At 38.0% G+C, this 21,138-nt stretch overlaps 1 protein-coding gene across 2 annotated transcripts in view; it reads left to right on the plus strand.

Moving 5' to 3' along the window:
* The window catches only part of NUP160 (nucleoporin 160), a 49,118-nt gene that overhangs the window by 17,426 nt on the left and 10,554 nt on the right, over positions 1–21,138 (plus strand). For both annotated transcript variants that reach the window (XM_036105123.2, XM_036105124.2), the window contains 18 exons: positions 606–690; positions 2,111–2,179; positions 4,553–4,636; positions 4,925–5,095; positions 5,851–5,950; positions 6,228–6,393; positions 6,856–6,983; positions 7,077–7,237; positions 9,759–9,892; positions 10,598–10,668; positions 11,397–11,556; positions 12,580–12,649; positions 13,215–13,313; positions 13,944–14,063; positions 17,789–17,884; positions 17,985–18,079; positions 18,177–18,273; positions 18,367–18,472. In XM_036105123.2, coding sequence (XP_035961016.1) covers positions 606–690; positions 2,111–2,179; positions 4,553–4,636; positions 4,925–5,095; positions 5,851–5,950; positions 6,228–6,393; positions 6,856–6,983; positions 7,077–7,237; positions 9,759–9,892; positions 10,598–10,668; positions 11,397–11,556; positions 12,580–12,649; positions 13,215–13,313; positions 13,944–14,063; positions 17,789–17,884; positions 17,985–18,079; positions 18,177–18,273; positions 18,367–18,472 — 2,012 coding nt within the window. The remainder of the gene's footprint in view (positions 1–605; positions 691–2,110; positions 2,180–4,552; positions 4,637–4,924; positions 5,096–5,850; positions 5,951–6,227; positions 6,394–6,855; positions 6,984–7,076; positions 7,238–9,758; positions 9,893–10,597; positions 10,669–11,396; positions 11,557–12,579; positions 12,650–13,214; positions 13,314–13,943; positions 14,064–17,788; positions 17,885–17,984; positions 18,080–18,176; positions 18,274–18,366; positions 18,473–21,138) is intronic.

A 21,138-nucleotide genomic window follows, 5' to 3' on the forward strand; every position in this document is an offset into this window, starting at 1 on the left:
TTGAATCAAACACTGTGTAACCCCTGAAATGACCTGGGTAGGATTCCCTGGCATACAGCTTAATGTCCTTGGAACTAAATTAATTGAACCTTAGGGATCCCTCATAACCCTGTATTCTAGAACAGAATTAAAGGAATAGTTGCCCCAGACGGTTGAGCCACACCTCACAAAATATGAAAATACCCCTTATAGATAGCATTCCAGCAAAATAGTAAAAAGCAGAACTCTGGTATCAGATGAGAGTTTGAATCCAGTTGTGAAGCTGAGTAGCTGTGAGATGCCCTAAGCCTCACTTTCCCCATCTGCAAAATGGGGGTAGTACATCCTTTAGAGTTACCATAAGGCTTTCATGAGTAATACCCTTAACTGCACTTAGCATAGTGTCTAACATATAGTAAATGCACATTAATAGCTATTATTTATAGATTTGTGGCTAGAGTTTTAATTTCAGGAAGATGCCTGTTAAACTGTTAAGAGCACTTCTGTAAAGCCAGACTGCTGAAAATAAGTTTTATTTATTTATTTTTAAACTTTTACTAGATCAACAGCTAAGCTTTTAGTTATCATTTTTATGTAGGCTGATGGTCTTTTTTGTTTCCCTGTAGTAATGCTGCAGGTCAATGGAATTCGGTTTTTATGCACTCTCTGCCAGAGGAAGAGATCATTCTCCGAGATGATCAAGACCCCAGAGTAAGCAACATTAAAGTCTTATGTAAGGGGATGATTTACTCTGATCATTAGTTTGAGAAGAATCAGTTGTATTAGTCTGAATTCTTTCAGCTGCAGGTGAAAGAAACCCACCTCAAACTGACTTAAGCTTAAAAGGAAAATGTATTGATTTGTGCAGCTGAGAAGCTGAGAGTTACCTGGCTTCAGCCATGGCTGGAACAGTGCTTTCAGGGCTTGATCTCTCCTTTTTCTCTATTCTGCTTTCCTCCTTGTTGGGTTTATTCTCAGGCAGGCTCCTTGAGCCTGTGCATTCTGTGAACTTAGGAACCCCAGAGGAAAGAAAGAACCTCTGTCCCTGGTCCTGAAGTAGACTCTCATTTACCTGGCTTGAACCATGTGCTGATTTCTGATGTAGTCACTCTGAGCAGAAGGAATAGGTAATCTGGCTTGGCATGAGAAACCTGTCCAACCTGCACCTTGCTCTTGTGGAGATGGTGAGGTCAGTTGAGTATGGGGAATATGGGTAGAGGAGGAATGGTTCCCCAGAGAAAGATAGGGACTTGTTAGTAAAAGAAGGGAAATGGATCCTGGGCAGGCATAAACACTATGTGTCCACTATACCAACCGTGTTGGTACATGCATGTATAAACTAGAAATCAGATAAATTCTGGTAGCGTATATACTACGAAGAAAATAACTTTAAAAGGTAATACAATAGCGAGCAAAACAGGCCAGTCTCCCTGTTTTTCAGAGATACCCTCAGGATAAGTAGAAGCAAAAGCTTTCAGATGATGCCTTCATGTTAAAATGAGGTTGAAGATTATGGGCCCGAGGTCATTCCCTAGAACCTTAGTAGGAGGAAGGAAATTTGAATGAAGGTCAGTCAGGTTTGCTACTTCCTGCAAATCTGATTTAAAAATTTGGGCAGAATAATTAGGCAACATAGGACTTCCCATTTTTTTCTCTCTACTTCATTTCCCTGCTAGTGACAGCTTATTGCAGGTTTTTATTTGTTTTTTACATGTAATGCCTAATCTTGGTTCCTTTTCTTTTATATGTGAGCCACTTTGTGGATTGTGTAGAAACCAGTTTAGTTTAATTGTTCTCTTCCCAGTGTGTATCACCAATAAACTGAGGTTCGCCTTTTCCATTTAAGGTTGGCATCTGACAAGCTCTGTTTTCCAGTAGAATGCTATGAAGTACTCCATGAGGAACACACTGATTTCATTATAGTACACCTAGTTGACTCAGAGACATTGCAGTCTTCTCAATGTGAAAAGACAGAACTGCTCTAGTATTTGGTATTGCTCAAATATAGAAAGGCTATATTTATATAATGGAGACTCAAATGTTGGTGCTAATGTGATGAATTCTTCCTTCAAATTTTTCCAGATTTTATCTATTTAGAATGACACTAATTTTTGTTTTACTGTTCTAACAGGAGATGTATTTGCAGAATCTATTTACACCAGGACGATTCATAAATGCAGCTTTATGTAAAGCTTTACAGGTCAGCAAGAAAAGATTTAAATTTATTTAAGACTATCTCTTACTTTGTCACTATCATTGTATGATTAGTAATTACTATTGGGGCGCCTGGGTGGCTCAGCCGTTAAGCGTCTGCCTTCAGCTCAGGTCATGATCCCAGGGTCCTGGGATCGAGCCCCATATCGGGCTCCCTGCTCGGCGGGAAGCCTGCTTCTCCCTCTCCCATTCCCCCTGCTTGTGTTCCTTCTCTCGCTGTGTCTCTCTCTGTCAAATAAATAAAATATTTTAAAAATAATAATAATAATAATAATACTATTAATTATTGTTGTTTTATATACACTAAACACCAAACATATTTTTGCAGTTGTAGATACATGTGCTTATTAGTGTAATTTTTTTTTTTTTTTTTTTAAAGATTTTATTTATTTATTTGAGACACAGAGAATGAGAGAGAGAGAGAGCACATGAGAGGGGGGAGGGTCAGAGGGAGAAGCAGGCTCCCTGCCGAGCAGGGAGCCCGATGCGGGACTCGATCCAGGGACTCCAGGATCATGACCTGAGCCGAAGGCAGTCGCTTAACCAACTGAGCCACCCAGGCGCCCTTATTAGTGTAATTTTTTAAATGTTTTTTCCATTAAGTAAGACTCCCAACAGGGAGGTAGAGCTGTGGGTACTTTCCCAATGACTACTGAAGTGTGCCAGTAGTAAAAAGAGAAATTTGTGCCTTCACTATTGTAAAAAGATACCATACTATTCTGCATGTAATCTCAGTACTTGAAAGAAATTTAAAATGTTTTCTTGGTTAGTTTTGATGGTACTCTCTTTTACCCTTTTGTTAATACAACGAAGGTCTGACTTAGTTCAGATTCAAAAAAAACCTCTGAAAATCTAATCTTCAAAGTCACATGGCTTAAGAGATACTTAATGCTTTACAAAAGGATTCTTTAAAGTCACTTGGGCTTCCTTAAATTGCCATTAACTTCGTGAATTAAAAATAGAATAATCAGGGGCTCCTGGGTGGCCCCATCATTAAGCATCTGCCTTCAGCTCGGCTGCATCAGGCTCCCTGCTCAGCAGGAAGCCCGCTTCTCCCTCTCCCACTCCCCTGCTTGTGTTCCCTCTCTCGCTGTCTCTCTCTCTGTCAAATAAATAAATAAAATCTTAAAAAAAAAAAAAAACAATAATCACTCATAGAACTGAAAGGTCCCTCAGAATCTCCTCACCTAACCTTCCACACAAAGAAACACCTTCTGAGGCTTTTCCAACCACCATTCAGCTCCTGGTTGTCTCTGCCTTCAGTGATCAGTTTCCCACTGGCTCTTGTGTGAGTTATTGTTCCCAAGCTGTTATTTAAAAGCTCTTCCCAATATTAGATCACATTTAGCCCCTATCCTTTTGGTGGGTTCTCTCTTTTGGGACTTCATGGAATATGCCTGTCTTCTGCAAAGCAACTAGTCAAATACTTTAGGAATCTTCCTCCAGATTAAATACACCCAGTTCCTTAACTTTCTCTCAGATGATACCATTTCTAGACCTTTTTCTTTTACATACATTCTTAAATATTTGGCTGTTGCATGTTTGCTGTTTTCTCTCTGCTAAAACTTGTGGGTGACACAGTCACTCCCTTCTAAGGTGTTTTTTCTTTTCATCCCATCAGCCTTCTTCCTTGTTAACAATTAAATGTATTTGTCTTATGATATCTCTTGCACACTGAAATATTAAATAATCACTAAGGCATAAATGTTCTCCTTAGGGACGCCTGGGTGGCTCAATTGGTTGAGCGTCTGCCTTCGGCTCACATCATGATCCCAGGGTGCTGGGATTGAGCCCCATGTGGGGCTACTTGCTCGGCGGGGAGCCTGCTTCTCCTCTCCCTCTGCCATTCCCTCTGCTTGTGCTCTCTCACTCTATCTGTCTGTCAAAAAATAAATAAAATGTTTAAAAAATAAATAAATAAAATAAATGCTCTCCTTTAGGAGAGTCATTCCTAGTAGAGTGACCAGCCACAAGACTACTCTAGCTTGCTTTTGTGCCAGTCTTGGGTGTGTGTATTTAGCATCATTTTATATCTTCCTTCTGGCTGAGCAATAGCCTTTCAGAGGTTTTTTTGCTTTTTGTAATCCAGTTGTACCCTGTTCTAATTCTGTCAGATTCATGGATTTCTGTAGTTTTTTCTGGTCTATATAAATGATTTAAAAAAAAAAAACAATGATTTCAAACTGGCTATGATTTTACATACAGGAATTATTCGCAGAGTTAGACATAGACGGGTTGTTCAGGCGTGTTCAGTTTCTATTGTATAGCTGTGTATTGGCTCATTGCCTTCTAAATTGAAGTATTTCTCATTCAGTTTTGGGTAGTGTATAATACTCTAAAATGTCTCCTTTAATTTTAGATTTTCTGTCGAGGAACTGAGAGGAATTTAGATCTTTCATGGAGTGAACTGAAGAAAGAAGTCACTTTAGCTGTTGAAAGTGAGGTGAGGTTTGGGTAGAGAAAGAATAATTTCTTGGTACAGGGTAGATTGGTGCTGAGGAATTGTTCAAGTTGTTCACTGGACCTTGTTAGTAGGAAGTATAAATGTTTAAACCTTTTAATTTGAAAATTAGATATATATAGTCTATGGCATGTAATGCATAATATGGGATATTCATTTGGCTATAACTTAGTAAAATGATATTAGACAGTTATGTTTTGGGGAAGAAAGATCCCAAATGGTATTAAGAGTTTCTCTCTCCCCCCCTCCCTGCCTTTTCTTCTTTGCCAGCTCCAAGGAAGTGTAACAGAATATGAATTTTCCCAGGAGGAGTTTCGAAATTTACAACAGGAATTCTGGTGCAAGTTCTATGCCTGTTGTCTTCAGTACCAAGAAGCCCTCTCTCATCCTCTTGCCCTTCATTTGAATCCACACACAAACATGGTGTGCCTACTGAAAAAAGTAAGGGAGCTAAAGCATATAGAACTCCTTTAGATGGGTCTGCGGATCTTTCAGACTATCAGTCAAGTCAGATGTTATAGTTAGCTTTTAGTACTTTTTTTTCTTTTAGAATTATAGTTCATTTGTATTTAGATAGTCTTCTGCATTATTTATAATTTTCTTGCATTTTACGTTATTTACCTTATGTCTTGAAGTAATTTCAAACTTTAAAGAGTTACAAGAGTAGCACAAAGAACTTTTGTATACACTTCACCCAGATTCATTGTTTGTTAGCTTCCATTTGCTTTCCCTCCTTTTATACATAAATATTTTTCTTCTTAAGCCACTTGACTGTTAGTCATAGACATTATGCCCCTGTATTCTTAAATATTTTACTATGTTTCTTAAGAACAGTGTATTCTTACATAGCCACAGCACAATTTAAAGATCAGGTAATTCGTTATTGATATGATATTGTACTGTTACATTCTGATTTTACCAGTTGTGCCCATAATTTTTCCTCTGATATAGGATCCAATCTAAGATCTTGGATATATTTGGTTGTCATGTTTATTTAGCTTAATCTTGAGCTTTTGTCAACCTTTCTTTGTCTTCCATGACATTGACATTTTTTGAAAACTATACCTATTGTTTTATAGAGTGTCTCTCAGCTTGGATATGTCTGGTGTTTCCTCGTGATAAGATTCAGGTCTCAATTTTTTTATACCTGTAAACATTCATTGCAAAAAGTGTAATTGGAAGATTTGTATTTCCAGGGATACCTGTCCTTCCTTGTGCCTTCCTCCTTAGTGGATCATTTGTATCTCCTGCCTGATGAGAACCTTTTGGCAGAGGATGAGGCAGCTATATCTGATGGTAATAATAATTACTGTGTCCATATTTAAGCCCCTTCCTATGTGAACTCTATGCTTTGTTTCAAGTGGATGCAAAAAAACTTTGATTGCCACTATGACCTTTCCTGGTCAGTTTACCACAATATAGATATTGTAAGGAAAACTGAAGAGGCCTAAGCATCTCCAAGACCTCAGATAGATCCTTGGCATTTAATTATTAATATTTTATTTTAGTATAATATTAATCAGTGGCTCTTCATTGGCTTGAGTCATGAATGTTAACTTTCTCTTACTCACAGATGTGGATGTTGCTCGGGATGTCATGTGTCTTATAAAATGTCTTCGCCTGATTGGGGAGTCAGTAACTATGGATATGTCAGCAGTGATGGAAATGAGCTGTTACAACCTACAGTCTCCAGAAAAGGCTGCAGAACAGATTCTGGAAGATTTGATCACTATTGATGTGTAAGGAGAATTTAGGGTAAAGTGCATTTCCTAATAGAAATTTAGCAAATTTTAGTGCCAGCATCAAGTTTTTAATGTGCGTTCAAGTCCATGCAAAATAGTGGTTTGAAGTTAAAATGAGTTGCTATAATATTCATTGGTGTCTCTGCTTTTAAACAAAATCTAACACATGAATTCACATCTGGAAGCAGACTCATAAATTATGCTCTATTAACTACTAACTGAGCTATAAATTCTAAAACATAAAAGTATTTTCTCACATGCATTTTGTCTGTCATTTCTGAAAGAATGAGGGAAAATTTGCTATATGAAGTAAAGTATCTTGTATGCCAGAGTGATTATCTCCACTCCTTTATTGTGTAGCTAGTCTTCCTGTCTCATAGAGCATTTAGCTTATAGCACTTATAGAGTCTTCTGTGTTACGTATTCTCAGTAGTAATAGTTTCCTGATTGTCCTTCTAGAGAAAACGTGATGGAGGATATTTGCAGTAAGCTGCAAGAGATCAAGAACCCAATCCAGGCCATCGGGCTACTTGTGCGGGAAATGGATTATGAGACAGAAGTGGAAATGGAAAAGGGGTTCAATCCAGGTGAATGACAACAAACGTGTCTCTTTGATTTAGAGAAAACAGTTTAACTCCTTTTAACTTCTTTTCCTTTTTTTTTTTTCCTCTTAATTATAGCTCAGCCTTTGAATATTCGAATGAATCTTTCCCAGCTGTATGGTGGCAACACAGCAGCATGCATTGTGTGCAGAGGTGTGTGTAAAATTGCCAGCACTCGCTTCCTCATCTGCCGAGACCTTGTGATATTGCAGCATCTGCTAATGAGGCTGGGAGATGCCGTAAGTAGTGCTTGGGGGAAACCTGTAAAATCTACTCACAGAGCGGAATGTCGGCTCTATGGGTGCAGACTTTTGTCTTTGTTCACTGCTCTATCACCTACGTTTGACCTGTAGTGAGTGTCTAAAATTGCAGATTAAGAACTTACATGATGGGGACGCCTGGGTGGCTCAGTTGGTTAAGCATCTGCCTTTGGCTCAGGTCATGATGCCAAGGTTCTGTGAGCTGGCCTCATGTCGGGCTCTCTACTTGGCAGGGAGCCTGTTTTTCCCTCTCCCTCTGCCTGCCTCTCCCCCTGCTTGTGTGGGCATTCTCTGTCAAATAAATAAAATCTTTTTAATTAATTAATTAAAATCTTAAAAAAAAAAAAAAGAACATACATGACATGGGGCACCTGCTGGCTCAGTCAGAAGAGCATGCGACTCTTGAGTTTGAGTCCCATGTTGGATGTAGAGATTACTTAAAAATAAATAAGGGCACCTGGGTGGCTCAGTTGGTTTAGTGTCAGACTCTTGATCTCAGCTCAGTCTTGATCTCAGGGTTGTGAGTTCAAGGTCTGTGTTGGGGTCCACGCTGGGTGAGGAGCCTACTTCTTAAAAAATAAATAAGCTTAGGGCGCCTGGGTGGCTCAGTCATTAAGCGTCTGCCTTCAGCTCAGGTCATGATCCCAGGGTTCTGGGATCTATCCCCGCATCGGGCTCCCTGCTCAGCGGGAAGGCTGCTTCTCCCTCTCCCACTCCTCCTGTTTGTGTTCCCTCTCTCGCTGTGTCTCTCTCTGTCAAATAAATACATAAAATCTTTTTTAAAAATAAGTAAATAAATAAGCTTAAAAAATCCATGAAGCAGATTATTTTACAATTAATCTTTGTATGTATAGTGATGGGGAAATTTCCCAGGGTGGCTCTCCCAAAATTTAGTATTGTTAGTAACTACTTTGCATGTGATAACAAGATACCATTTAGTGTGGAAGAGAAAGGAAATTTTTGCAGTACAAAATTTAGCCTAGGCACGTTTTTTTTTTTTTTTTTTTTTTTTAAGATGTGTATGTTTATTTGAGAGAGATAGCATGTGCACTGTGGGGGGCCAGGAGGGAGAGAGAGAATCTCAAGCAGGCTCCATGCCCAGTGTGGAGCCCAACTCGGGGCTCCATCTCATGACCCTGGGATAATGACCTGAGCCGAAACCCAAGAGTCAGACGCTCAGCCAACCAACTGCACCACCTGGGGTCCTCCCAGCTCCATTCTGTGCTTCCTTTTCCATCCTAGTCTTCTTAGGCCACCAGACTCTTGTCTTGTTGTCTCGTAATCTTGTAGTCCTTGTCTCCCACGCTACTAAATGTTCCATGTTTGGAGATTGCCTTTCTGCCCTCAGGCAGAAGCCCCACTTGTCTGTCAGTTGGTCCTCTCATCCTAGCCTGACAAGGGAGCAGTCTGGTTCACTAACTCATGTTAATGTATAAAGAACTGCAAGGCCTTTGGGACTCCCAAAGCTATTCATATATTTTAAATCAGGATTTATTAACTCAAATACATTGATAATGGTAGAATTTCAGGTAAAAATAAGGAGGACATTTAGGAAGATGATTTGTTTAAGACCACCCGGGAGACACAGGAGCCTTTCCTGAGAGCCTGGTACTCAGGGCAGCCCTTACTGAGTTCTTTTCAATCTCTGCAGTCTTCCATTTCTTCGGTAGTTTTTGTGGGGCATTTGTTTGTTTGTTAATTATAACCATTGTTTTTTTTTCTAAGTACAGAAGTAATAGATGTTCATCATAGAACCTTTATATGTAAACCTCTGTCTATAAACAAAAAAAATTAAAACTCACCTGTAATTGACCCAGTGACAACTGGGATAACATGTTGGTGTACACCCTTTTTTCTCTGCAAACATTTTATTTCTAGAATTAGGATATGCTACATGGTATTTTTGTAATCTGATTGTTTTTATTCTACCTTACACAGCTCATCAGTATTTTCACAGGTCATTAAGTATTCTACAAAATTATTTTTATAGTTATCCTAGCACAGTTTTATTCAACCAGTCCCATTTGTGGCCATCCAGGTTGTTGCCAGTTTTTTCCTCATACCTATAAATATCCGTACACCTCTACTGTATCTTTGAGATAAATTCTCAGAACTCAGAATTGATTGGTCACAGGCTATGCACATTTTTAAGGCTTTTGGTGGTATTGCCAAAATTTCCTCTAATGTTCATAACTATTTTTATCCAAGACTAGTAACATAAGGAAGGGCTGTTCCTGTTCTTGAATTCTGAGCCCACAGATTCAATGAAAATTACACTTGTGTTTTCTCTTTCACCATCAGCATTTTTGTACTGTTAAATCTTTGGGTAGATATTTTTGCTACCCTAAAATTTAATAGGTGTGTTGCCTTTATGTACATGTGTCGCTTTTTTTGTATGCCCTTTGTAACTGTGTTTGTTATTTATTTTACCTCCACCTGAACCTTAAGAGTTATCACTAATCGCTGTGTATGGTCTCACCCACCCACTCATCATGTATAGGTGATCTTGGGAGCTGGTCAGCTCATTCAAGACCAGCAAGACCTACTACATCGAACAACTCCTCTACTCTTATCTTATTATCTCATTAAGTGGGGAAGTCAGTGCTTGGCAACTGATGTTCCAGTTGACACGCTGTGAGTTTCACTATTCTGGTTATTTTTAAAATAAATTGCGAGTTTGATTATTTTTTTCATTGTCTTAAAAAAAATTGTAAACGTTATGCGGTTCCGTGATTTGCCTATAAAATTCAGAGAGCATTTAGCTGCTTCAATTTCCAAAGGTTGAAGGCAGTTTATAAAAAGAATCAAATACTAGATATACATTATTATATATGTGGTTTTTTGAAAAGAAAAAATGTTTATTCTGGAGTGGAAATGGAAAATATGTATAATTTCCAACATTTGTCTTTTCTTAGAAACTGTTGAGAGAGGTAGTTTTTCACTAACCACGCGTTTTTTATGCTTTTTCTAAAATTGAAATAGAGTTGACACATAATGTTACCTGAGTTTCAGGTGTACCATTATTACATATGTGTGTGTGTTTAATGTAAAGATAAATCCTATTGAAGGCCAAATAGATGAGGTCACAGGGCAAGTTAGACCACACACAAAAACATACTAGTTACAAAAGGTAGGCTGAGCTGCTTTATAACCAAAAGAAAAAGAAACCATTACTTAAAAGAATTACATTTTCAATAAGATGAACTGTCCTGTTTGGCAATGTCCTTTCAATAGAGCTTTTATATGCAACTTACTAATTAAATTGACAGTATTGTATGGAGAAGAACTTGTAGTAATGTTTGTGTAGAAGAACTGCTGTCTTTTTCTCTGTTCTCCCAGGGAGTCCAATCTGCAACACTTGTCAGTACTGGAACTGACTGACTCTGGTGCTGTAATGGCAAATAAGTTTGGTAAGGACTAGACTGTATGCATTTGATTTTGAATTTGGCTTTTATTGCATATTCATTAAAGTGGTCCTTTGCCACCTCTGCTGTGGAAAGATTGGGTAGGCTCTGCTTTCACTTTGGGAGGTTCATAAGTGAGCTGTGGCCTGAGACCTGTGACAGGGAGTCCATGAAACTCCGGGAAACCCAAATCAGGCATAGACTAAGGGTGTTGCATATATAAAGATATATATGTGTGTGTGTATTCCTGCTTTTCTATTGTATATTGATACTCTGGTGATTAATTCAACAAAATTAGTTTTAAAATTTAAGTTCATGGTAGCTTTTGTAATCTTGTCTTAATACATATTGAAAAGGCAGCGTCTCTCATACTTGAGAACCATTCTGGAGAATTTCTTTTGTATTATTTTGGTATAAAACTTGGAATCTTGAGACCATATTTACTGTAAACACTCCCTAAGGAAGACGCTTAGGTATAGTGAGATCAGTGAAAAGAAAAGGACATGAGTGCACTGTTGATTTAAGTGGTTTTTTATTGCATTTGTATAGTACTTCACACTTTATAATAAGCTGCTTTTATTTATATTGCCAATGATTACACCCATGGTGCATTTTATATTTTGAAATAATAAGTGTTCTTTATTATAGGCATAACATGAATTAGTAGACTATCTTAATTGAAAATTGGCATTACTATCACAAGTTGATGATTGTCATAACTTTTTCTTTTTAAGTATCTAGCCCTCAGACAATTGTGGAATTATTCTTCCAAGAAGTTGCAAGAAAACATATCATATCTCATCTCTTCTCTCAACCAAAGGCACCTCTGAGCCAAACTGGGTTGAATTGGCCCGAGATGATTACTGCAACTACCAATTATTTATTGCAGCTTTTGTATCCTTTTATTTAAAAGCCAGTTAGGGGCTCCTGGGTGACTCAGTCAGTTGGCTAAGTGGACAACTCTTGACTTCAGCTAAGGTCGTGATCTCTGGGTCCTGGGATCAAGCCTTGCATTGGGCTCTGCAGTCAGCAGGGAGTCTGCTTGAGGATTCTCTCATCCCTCTCCCTCTGATCCTCCCCCGACTCATGGCGCACGCACTCTCTCACTCTCTCAAATAAATAAATAAATCTTTAAAAAAAAATGAAAGCCAGTTAAAAGGTGTTTTCTGTCTAAATAGCCTAAGGCTCTTATTCTCCCTGGATAATGAAGATTCTTAATGAGATTGGGTGCTTATTCCCCCAACAAGAAATGATAATATTTACTCTCAGATATCCCAGTTTTTATTTTATTTTGTTTTATTTTCCTCCGGACTTAGCCAGATTTTCTTGGTACACAAATACTTAATACCTAGATCTCTTAAAACATTATATGTTCATCAAGTATTTATTGAATGGCTCTGTATGTCAGACACTATGGTAGATGCTGGGTGTCCACTGGCACCAAAGGCGTGTATAGTATACCAGAACTGGCAGTGATCGCCCCGGGGTGAACACATGGCTTAGCCATAGATCGAATTCTGAGCTAGGTGACTAGGCTTCTAATGTATAACGTTTAAACCATGGGGCGCTTGGGTGGCTCCGTTGTTAAGCATCTGCCTTCGGCTCAGGTCGTGATCTCCGGGGTCCTGGGATCGAACCCCACATCGGGCTCCCTGCTCCACGGGAGGCCTGCTTTTCCCTCTCCCGCTCCCTCTGCTTGTGTTCCCTCTCTCGCTGTGTCTCTGTCAAATAAATAAAATCTTTAAAAAATAATAATAACCTTTAAACCGTATTTGTCTAATACAAGAACACGTGCTCTGCCACTTTCTCTTACCTTCTTTTTTAAAAATTAAATCATTGCATAGAGTTTGATGCCCAATATGTATATATATTTAAGTTTGCCAAAAAAATAGAAAAATCTCCTTATCCAGTGACTAGATGGCCTAGCAATCCCGGATGTCTCTTTCTGGAATGTTTGATGGGGAATTGTCAGTATGTACAATTGCAGGTGAGTACAGTTTAATCATTCTTGTAAAGAATGGGATTTCTGGAATTTTTTCCTTTATAAATGTTACCTGCATTTTAATTGGCCGATAATAAGAACCATAATAATTTAAACTTGATTGCACCAAAACATACCCCAGAGACATTTTCTTTACTTCTCTCTTGACATGTCATTCCTAATGTTTTTTTCCTAGGGTATCTTGTTTTGCTTTTTTAATCCTGTTAGGTTCTCTTTATACTAAAACAAACATACCATTGTCTTCATATAAATCCTTTACAGGAATCTAGTCATTAAACCAGTAAATACCAAAAGTTGAAAATTGCTAAGTTGGAAAAGTGTATGTGTTTTTACATGTGTTGGTGTTATTAGAGTCCTGTTTGCTTTTTGTAAAGTGTCTAACCTAATACAAGAATAGATTAACAGGATTAGATTTTAATTTCCAGATGATTTCAGGAAATACACCTTTTATGTTGATTGACCACTATCTTCTTTCCGTCTTTGAAAAACTTGGAATGGTTATCTCCTTATATTTATTTTCTAATCAGAAAGCAACTTTTATGCCTTTAAGGATTATATTCAACTGCTACGTCCCTGGTGTCAAGTCAATGTTGGTTCCTGTCGATTTATGCTGGGACGGTGTTACCTGGTTACAGGAGAGGGACAGAAGGTAAATTGCATTTGAATGAACCAACTTCAGTGCAAAGAGGACACTTGGCCTCCATCTAAACTAGGTTGGGGGGATGGAAGGCACGGAATCCTCTAGATATGGGTAAAGACGATTGGTGCCAGCAGGAGCCATGTGGGGATTGTTCAGCTTTCATGTGCTTTGCAAATTAGTTAGAACATGGGAAAACATGAAGAAGAAAACGTTAAAACCCTTTTGCCCCTGTGTAGGTGTTTTTAGGGATGAATTTTTTTTAATTTTATGCTGCTTTCTCACCCCATTATGGAAGTTTATCTTTCTAACTTGTTCCCTGACATCCTATTTGTGTGAATTTTGAAACTTAAACAATCATATGCTCACCACTCAAATTCTACAAATGTTAACATGTTACTATGCTATTGTATATTTATCCATCAATTTTCTTATTAAAAATATTTAAGTTAAAAATGAGATAAAGAAAAATATTAAATAATGTGTCAGAATTTAGAATGGCAGAAATTGTAAATGTAGTCAACAGTCTTAATTTTTCTTTTTTGGCTTTCCTTTAGCACCTGCCTCCCCTCCCCCGACTTGTAAGCACCTAGAATTAGAACAGTCCATTATAAGTCATTTGGTATTCTTTTATTTCTCCAGGCTCTGGATTGCTTCCGCCATGCAGCATCTGAAGTGGGCAAAGAGGAATTCTTGGATCGCTTGATTCGCTCAGAAGATGGGGAGATTGTGTCCACCCCCAAGATGCAGTATTATGATAAGGTATATTATGGTGTGGTTTGGTCCTTCTTACTCCACGTAAAAACGTGTCTGAAGCGTGTCTGAAATCATTGCTTTTGTATTTGGGGAGAAAAGTAATGTAAAATTTAATTGTTCCCTGAACTTCCAAGAGAAGAGAGAAATGAATTCCCTGGAGAAATTAAAGAAAACATATATTTTAAACGAAATTGGTAATGTTTTTAACTTAAGTGAAATTCCTGTTATGATACCTACCAGTTTGTTAGCCTGGTCATCAGAATTTTACTGATAGTAGTCTTGCCTAAATCTCAAGGAATTAACTTGGAATGCTGTATTTAGCCTTAGTTTTTAATATTTGGACCTCAGTATCTCTACTGACCTTTTTTCCTGTCACTCTTTTCTCTGATCATTTGGTTCTAGAGAGAGTGGCCTGCTTACTATCTCATGCAAGCCAGGCATACACTCTGTTCCCTTCAAGACCTTTGTACCTGCTGTTTCCCTTTTTCCAGATAGTCAAGGCTCAAGTCCTCATTTCATTGAAGTCTCTGCGCCTCTGTCACCATAACATTTAACCATTCTTGATGTTTAGATTTTAGATAACTATTTGTTGTTATCTAAATTTTCCACCAAAAAGTAAATGACAAAGGCAGGCTTAACCATTTTGTTCATTGCTTGTAAAAGAGACAAATGATTTTTTTTTTTAATTTTTTTTATTGTTATGTTAATCCCCATACATTACATCATTAGTTTTAGATATAGTGTTCCATGATTCATTGTTTGTGCATAACACCCAGTGCTCCATGCAGAACGTGCCCTCCTCAATACCCATCACCAGGCTAACCCATCCTCCCAACCCCCTCCCCTCTAGAACCCTCAGTTTGTTTTTCAGAGTCCATTGTCTCTCATGGTTCTAAATGATTTTTTTTTTAAGTGAGCTCTATGCCCAATGTGGGCTTAAGCTCATGACCCTGCAATCAAGAGCTACATGCTCTACTGACTGAGCCAGCCAGGCGCCCCAAGATAAATGAATTTCTACTGAAATAGATTTGTAGCTCTTAATAACCCTCCACCATCCTTCTGATGAGAAAATTATTTTGAATTCTAAGGATTTTTTTTTTTTTTAAGATATATTTTATTATTTATTCATTTGAGGGAGAGAGAGAGAGCACGTGAGCGGGATAGGGAGAGGGAGACAATCTTAAGCAGGCTCCAAGCTCAGCATGGAGCTCACCGAGGGTCTCGATCTCACCACCCTGAGATCATGACCTGAACTGAAATCAAGACTCGGTCACTTAACCGACTGAGCCACCCAGGTGCCCCAGTTTTTTGCTTGTTTGTTTGTTTGTTTTTAAGTAATCTCCACACTCATTGTGGGGCTCAGACTTACAACCCCAAGATCAAGAGTTGCACACTCTACCACCTGAGTCAACCAGGCACCCTGAATTCTAAGGATTTTTTAATCTGAGGCTGGCTAGATTTGAGGAATTGGTAAATCCCCTGAAATTGTGTGCAAAATGTTGGTTGTATTTTTTCTGTGGAGAAGCTCCATAGCTTTCATCAAAAGAAAGTTACTGATTCAAAAAACATGATGAATCACTGCTCTGATGGACCCCAAAGTGGGCCATTGAAGAAAATACTAGAACTCACACAGAAGAAATAAATTAAGATGTGCTAATGTTTAATATAAGGATCAACCCTGGTGCTCTTATGTGGTCCTTTACCAGGTGGTCACTTGTCATTTAGTCTCAAGGTAGGCATCTGAAGGAAGAGGGAAGGTGTCATAGCTGGGGTGGGGCTTCAGGGGGGCACCTACACTACTACATTTGATTTCAGTAGATTATGTTTGCCTGGTTAAATTGATTTATACATGATATTGCTTCATTTTAATACAAATCACCTCCACAATTTTAAAAAATTCCTGCAAAGAAGCCAGATTAAGAAAGTACAAGCAAATGAGGACAAAATAGGGCTGATACTTCTCCCTCTGATACCGGCTCTTCGTCAGCCATATTGCAAGGTAAAAACAGTAACGGTCTGTAATCAGATCTGACAAGAATCAGCTGATAACAAGTGAACTTCTCAGGAATGCTATTTTAAAATCTAAGTAAGTGTATCTTGAATTAAAATGTCAACTCAGGATAATAAGAAACCATGAAAATTATTGGACGCCTAGGTGGCTCAGTCAGTTAAGCGTTGCCTTCGGCTCAGGTCATGATCCCATGATTCCCAGGGTTCTGGGATGGAGTCCCGCATCGGGCTCCCTGCTCAGCGGGGAATCTGCTTCTCCCTCTCCCTTTGCTCTTCCTCCCCTCTGCTCCTACTTTCTCTCAAATAAATAAATAAAACCTTTAAAAAAAAAAAAAATTATCAAGGCATTAAGCATCCTAATCACCTGTAGTGGAGTATAAATTGGCTACAACCACTTTGAAAAACTGTTGGTATTTACTAGCTGCAATCATTGATATACCCTATGACCCAGTTATTCCAATTCTAAATATATCCATAAACATGTACATATTTACCAAAAGAGATGTACAGTGATGATCCAAGCAACATATTCATAAAACTCATACACTAGAAACCCAAGTGTCCATTGACAGAATGGATCGATAAATTATGGTATATTTTTGGATGGAATACCATAGCAATGAAAGGAAATGCTGCATATAATAACAGATCAGTCTTATAAACACGTTAAGCAAAGTAAGGCAGACACACAAAAAAATATATACCATAAGATTCTATTTCCATGAAATTAAAAACAGAACCAGTAAAAGTCAAAAGTGGCTGGAAGGAGTCACCTGGGAGCTTTGGAATGCTGCTATGTTACAATTCTTATTTAGGTGCTTGTTTCATGGATATGTTTACTTGGTGAACATTCAGTCAGCTGTGTACCTAGGATTTATGTACATTTCTAAATATATGTTATATTTCAAGAAAAAGTATAAAATAAAAACTAAGCATCCAAAACAAAAAGATGTTTTATACTGTTAATAAAGAAAAGAATAAATAAGTACTAGTAAACAAAAATAATTCAAAACTTCTTTATCTTTATTTCATCTTCTATAAATTTATATGTTGAGTGTGTTAAACATATATATTAGAGAGCTGTTTGTACATAAGTAAATACATGTGCACATGTGTGCACAGACGTTAATAGGGTGGACAATCAAAAAAGTTTGAAGAGCGCTGTTCTGTCTTGTATTAGGAACAGATTATGTCAAACATTATTCTCTTTAGGGTTTTATAAGGCTATGGTGGCAATTTATTTTTTGAGCTTTAAATTAATCTATGACCTAAACAGTTACTAGGAAAAGTCAACAGTGAAATTGCATGTGTTCCTTCAACAAATACTTACTAAGAGCCCACTGTGTACTAAACATTGAACATAGAGCCATGAACAAAAAAACCAATAGGAAATTTTACAGTAAGCCTGTTATTTGACAGTAGAATCTAAAGGAAAGTCTTTTTTATTTTATTTTATTTATTTATTTTAAGTAATCTCTACACCCAACCTGGGGCTCGAACTCACGACCCCGAGATCAAGAGTCGCGTACTCTTCCGACTGAGCCAGCCAGGCGCCCCTAAAGGAAAGTCAAATATTAACCAAATAATCCTGTCTTGTAGTCAACATCTTTGATTTAATCTTCATCTTAACTAGTTATCTTTCTGATTGATATAATTCCTATTTCAATTTGAAGTGTACTACCATATTAATTTTAATGGAAACTCTCTCTGTTTCTCCTCAGGTTTTGCGTCTACTAGATGTTGTTGGTTTGCCTGAGCTGGTTATTCAGTTGGCTTCATCAGTATTAACTGAAGTAGGTGGTGACTGGAAAAGTCAGGTAAGAACGAACTATAATCTAGTTATTTCCCTTTAGATTTGTCCTGGATGTGGGATTTTAATTGCTATTGTTTTTTTCCCCCCCTGTATTTGACATTTAGGCTACCTTAAGGACATGCATTTTCAAACATCATTTGGATTTGGGTCACAATAGCCAAGCATATGAAGCCTTAACCCAAATTCCTGATTCCAGCAGGTAGTCAATCCCAGTCTTTTTTAGAGAAGGCAATTTACCAGCCCTGTTTAATCCACTGAGACAGTTTGCCCTCACGTCCCTTTTTTTTTTCTCCTAGGCAGTTAGATTGTCTGCGGCAGCTGGTGGTAGTTCTTTGCGAACGCTCACAGCTACAGGATCTTGTAGAGTTTCCCTATGTGAATCTGCATAACGAGGTAATTTTATTTGTCCACTGATAACTGGACACAGCCGTGGTGGTTGTCATGCTCACTACTAACTTTGGTATCTAATTGCTTCCCCTTCGTTAGGTTGTGGCAATAATTGAATCACGTGCGCGAGCTGTGGACCTTATGACTCACAATTACTATGAGCTCCTCTATGCCTTTCACGTCTTTCGCCACAATTACCGAAAGGGTGAGCAGTTGAAGCCAACAGTCTTTGTTAGGGGCAACCTTAGCAGTTTAATCATGTTTTATAAAAATACTGTGTGACTTATGTAATTTTTACCTTATTTTCACCATTGAATGAGTGTTCTCTATAAGCATTTGGGGAAAATATGTTTAATTACAAGATTAACTTCACCCTTTTGAAGATTATGTGTTAGCCTTAAAGACATGCACTTTCTAGAATATTCTTGAGGCATTTCCAGTGAGATGTCATTCTATCTATATCTTCTGTCTGATTTTAAAAGAAACTTTAACTTTTTTACTAAAGGCACCTTGAATTCTTGTGGCTGGTTTTGAGTTATTGAGCCAGCTTGCTATTGCCCTTATTTTTGCTGATTCTTTTGAGAGTAAGTTGTAGATGTCATGTTTCAATGTATAAATGCTTAAGATGCATCTGCTAAGGACATTTTCTTAGATAATCTCAATACAATTATCAGATTAAGGAAATATAACTAATTTCATTAATTAAATGTAAATATAATGCTATCGTGGTTTTTTTTTTTTTTAAAGATTTTATTTATTTATTTGAGAGAGAGAGAATGAGAGAGAGTACATGAGAGGGGGGAGGGTCAGAGGGAGAAGCAGGCTCCTCGCCGAGCAGGGAGCCCGATGCGGGACTCGATCCAGGGACTCCAGGATCATGACCTGAGCCGAAGGCAGTCGCTTAACCAACTGAGCCACCCAGGCGCCCTATCGTGGTTTTTTTAATAGCACATTCCTCCCATACCGTCCTTATCCCCTGATCTAGAATCACACATTGCATTTATTTGTCATGTCTCTTTAGTCTCTTTAGTCTCCTTTAATCTGGAGCACTTCTTTTTGCCTTACTTTACCTTGATGTAGTTGATATTTTGAAGAGTACAGGCCAATTGTTTTGTAGAATGTATCTTAGTTTGGATTTATATGATGACTAATGAAGTCTTTATCAGAACAGCTAAAATGGTGGTAAGCATAGCATAACATAGAAGTTGAATCGCTGTGTTGTACATCTGATAGAGAAGTTGAATCGCTGTGTTGTACATCTGATAGAGAAGTTGAATCGCTGTGTTGTACATCTGATAGAGAAGTTGAATCGCTGTGTTGTACATCTGATAGAGAAGTTGATCGCTGTGTTGTACATCTGATAGAGAAGTTGAATCGCTGTGTTGTACATCTGATAGAGAAGTTGAATCGCTGTGTTGTACATCTGATAGAGAAGTTGATCGCTGTGTTGTACATCTGATAGAGAAGTTGAATCGCTGTGTTGTACATCTGATAGAGAAGTTGAATCGCTGTGTTGTACATCTGATAGAGAAGTTGATCGCTGTGTTGTACATCTGATAGAGAAGTTGAATCGCTGTGTTGTACATCTGATAGAGAAGTTGAATCGCTGTGTTGTACATCTGATAGAGAAGTTGAATCGCTGTGTTGTACATCTGATAGAGAAGTTGAATCGCTGTGTTGTACATCTGATAGAGAAGTTGAATCGCTGTGTTGTACATCTGATAGAGAAGTTGATCGCTGTGTTGTACATCTGATAGAGAAGTTGAATCGCTGTGTTGTACATCTGATAGAGAAGTTGACTCGCTGTGTTGTACATCTGATAGAGAAGTTGACTCGCTGTGTTGTACATCTGATAGAGAAGTTGACTCGCTGTGTTGTACATCTGATAGAGAAGTTGACTCGCTGTGTTGTACATCTGATAGAGAAGTTGATCGCCGTTGTACATCTGATAAAGAAGTTGATTGCTGTGTTTACATCTGATAGAGAAGTTGAATCGCTGTGTTTACATCTGATAGAGAAGTTGAATCGCTGTGTTTACATCTGATAGAGAAGTTGAATCGCTGTGTTGTACATCTGAAACTAATGTGGCATTGTGTGTCAGCTATACTCAAAAAGATTTAAAAGAAAAAAAAGCAAAATCTTTGAGACAGAAAAAAAAAGAACAGCTAAGAAGGGATTGTGTGTCTGTTTTAAGATCATTTTACAAGATAACCATTGTGGTTTTCCTTTAGAACTGGTAATATTTTTTTACCATTTTCCCCCTCAGAGAACTTTTCATAAGGTTTCTTGCTAATTTTCGTTGGAAAGAATAGATGGAAGTAATTCATAAACATGCTCTTAATTTTCCTAGTGGTGAGACATGTTTGCATATTCCTTATATTCTTGACTCATACAGACAGGGACATGTAGATGATTAAAGATCTCTCACTGTTTGCTTTTACAATAACAATATCCATTACATCAACCTGGTTAAGATCACTTTAGCTGGGGGCCCCTGGGTGGCTCAGTCGGTTAAAGCGTCTGCCTACGGCTCAGGTCATGATCTCTGGGTCCTGGGATCGAGCCCTACATTGGGCTCCCCGCTCAGGGGAGAGTCTGCTTCTCCCTCTCTCCCTCTCCCTCTGCCCCTGCTTGTGTTCTCTCGCTTTCTGTCTCTCAAATAAATAAATAAAACCTTAAAAAAAAAAAAGACTACTCTAGGTGAATTCATGTTCAGATCTTTCTGGAGCAAGACTTGTTATCCTAAAAAATGTCTTAATATGGCAGGCACTCAGAAACATTTGTTGGCGGGCTAAAGTCAGTTAGTTTCATTTTAAATAAAATTATATGAATTTTAAAACTGTTGGAATGAAAAATAGTTTCATTTGAAAA

The sequence above is a fragment of the Halichoerus grypus genome, chromosome 11 (assembly GCF_964656455.1).
Source record: "Halichoerus grypus chromosome 11, mHalGry1.hap1.1, whole genome shotgun sequence".
Classification (NCBI taxonomy): domain Eukaryota; kingdom Metazoa; phylum Chordata; class Mammalia; order Carnivora; family Phocidae; genus Halichoerus; species Halichoerus grypus.